Source organism: Bison bison, unplaced genomic scaffold, assembly GCF_000754665.1.
Source record: "Bison bison bison isolate TAMUID 2011002044 unplaced genomic scaffold, Bison_UMD1.0 scf7180017864289, whole genome shotgun sequence".
NCBI lineage: Eukaryota > Metazoa > Chordata > Mammalia > Artiodactyla > Bovidae > Bison > Bison bison.
In genome coordinates this window covers 3,056,539-3,057,340 of record NW_011494861.1, presented here as the reverse complement: position 1 = coordinate 3,057,340, position 802 = coordinate 3,056,539, and the positions used below count along the sequence as shown (strand labels likewise).

Sequence of the window (802 nt, the reverse complement as noted above, 5' to 3'; positions counted from 1 at the left end):
GGGGGCGTGAGGCACCCCCCGCCGCCACCGAGTCACCAGCTCCCGAGGCTGCCAGGGCGGGCGTGTCAGGGGTTGCTGAGCCTGCTGTCCCGGACGACATGGCACCCATGAGGCCGGGGGCACCCACCGGCAGGGAGGCGCTGCCCCGGCCAGGAAGGATGGGGAAGTAGGGTGCGGCGCTGGCCAGGCCAGAGTTGGAGAGGGCCAGCGCCAGGGGGATGGAGCTGGGCAGGCCCTGGGCCAGCAGCCCCGAGATCTTGCTGTTGGGAGGCTTGGTGGCGCTGGGCACGGCCTCGGAGGCGGCAGTGGCCGTGGCCAGGGAGGCGGAGGACTGCTGGCTAGTGGGGGAGGCGCTCAGGCTGGAGTTCTTGCTGCTCAGGGCCGAGAAGTCGACCAGGTCGTCGTTGCTGGACTCCTCGTGCTCCGTGTCCTTGGCGCCCAGCAGCGAGGGTGGCAGCCCCAGCACGCCGGAGCCGGAGGCGCGTATGTGCCTGCGCTCGTGCTTGCGCTTGTGCGAGGTCATCTGGCTGGTGGAGGTGAAGGTGAAGCCGCAGCCGGCGCGGATGCAGTGGAAGTGGTTGGTGGCCTTGCTGTACACGCAGCCCTCGTACTTGCACTCCTCGTACTTGTAGAACTTCTTGAAGCCGTCCTTGGCGTAGGCGTCGTCCTTGATGTGGTAGCTTTTGTGCTTCTCGATGTCACACTTGTTCTTGAAGGTGAACGTGCAGCCGGGGCGCCTGGGGGTAAGGGGGGGCAAATAGGGAGGCTGTCATGGGGCCTCGTGAGGTCAGGAGGACTCCCT

The 802-nt window shown here is 67.5% G+C and overlaps 1 protein-coding gene across 1 annotated transcript in view; it reads right to left on the bottom strand.

Annotated features, from left to right (window-relative positions):
• The window catches only part of CASZ1 (castor zinc finger 1), a 145,571-nt gene that overhangs the window by 5,311 nt on the left and 139,458 nt on the right, over window positions 1-802 (bottom strand). The window contains exon 12 of the mRNA XM_010850186.1: window positions 3-737. Within this exon, the coding sequence (XP_010848488.1) occupies window positions 3-737 (735 nt within the window). The remainder of the gene's footprint in view (window positions 1-2; window positions 738-802) is intronic.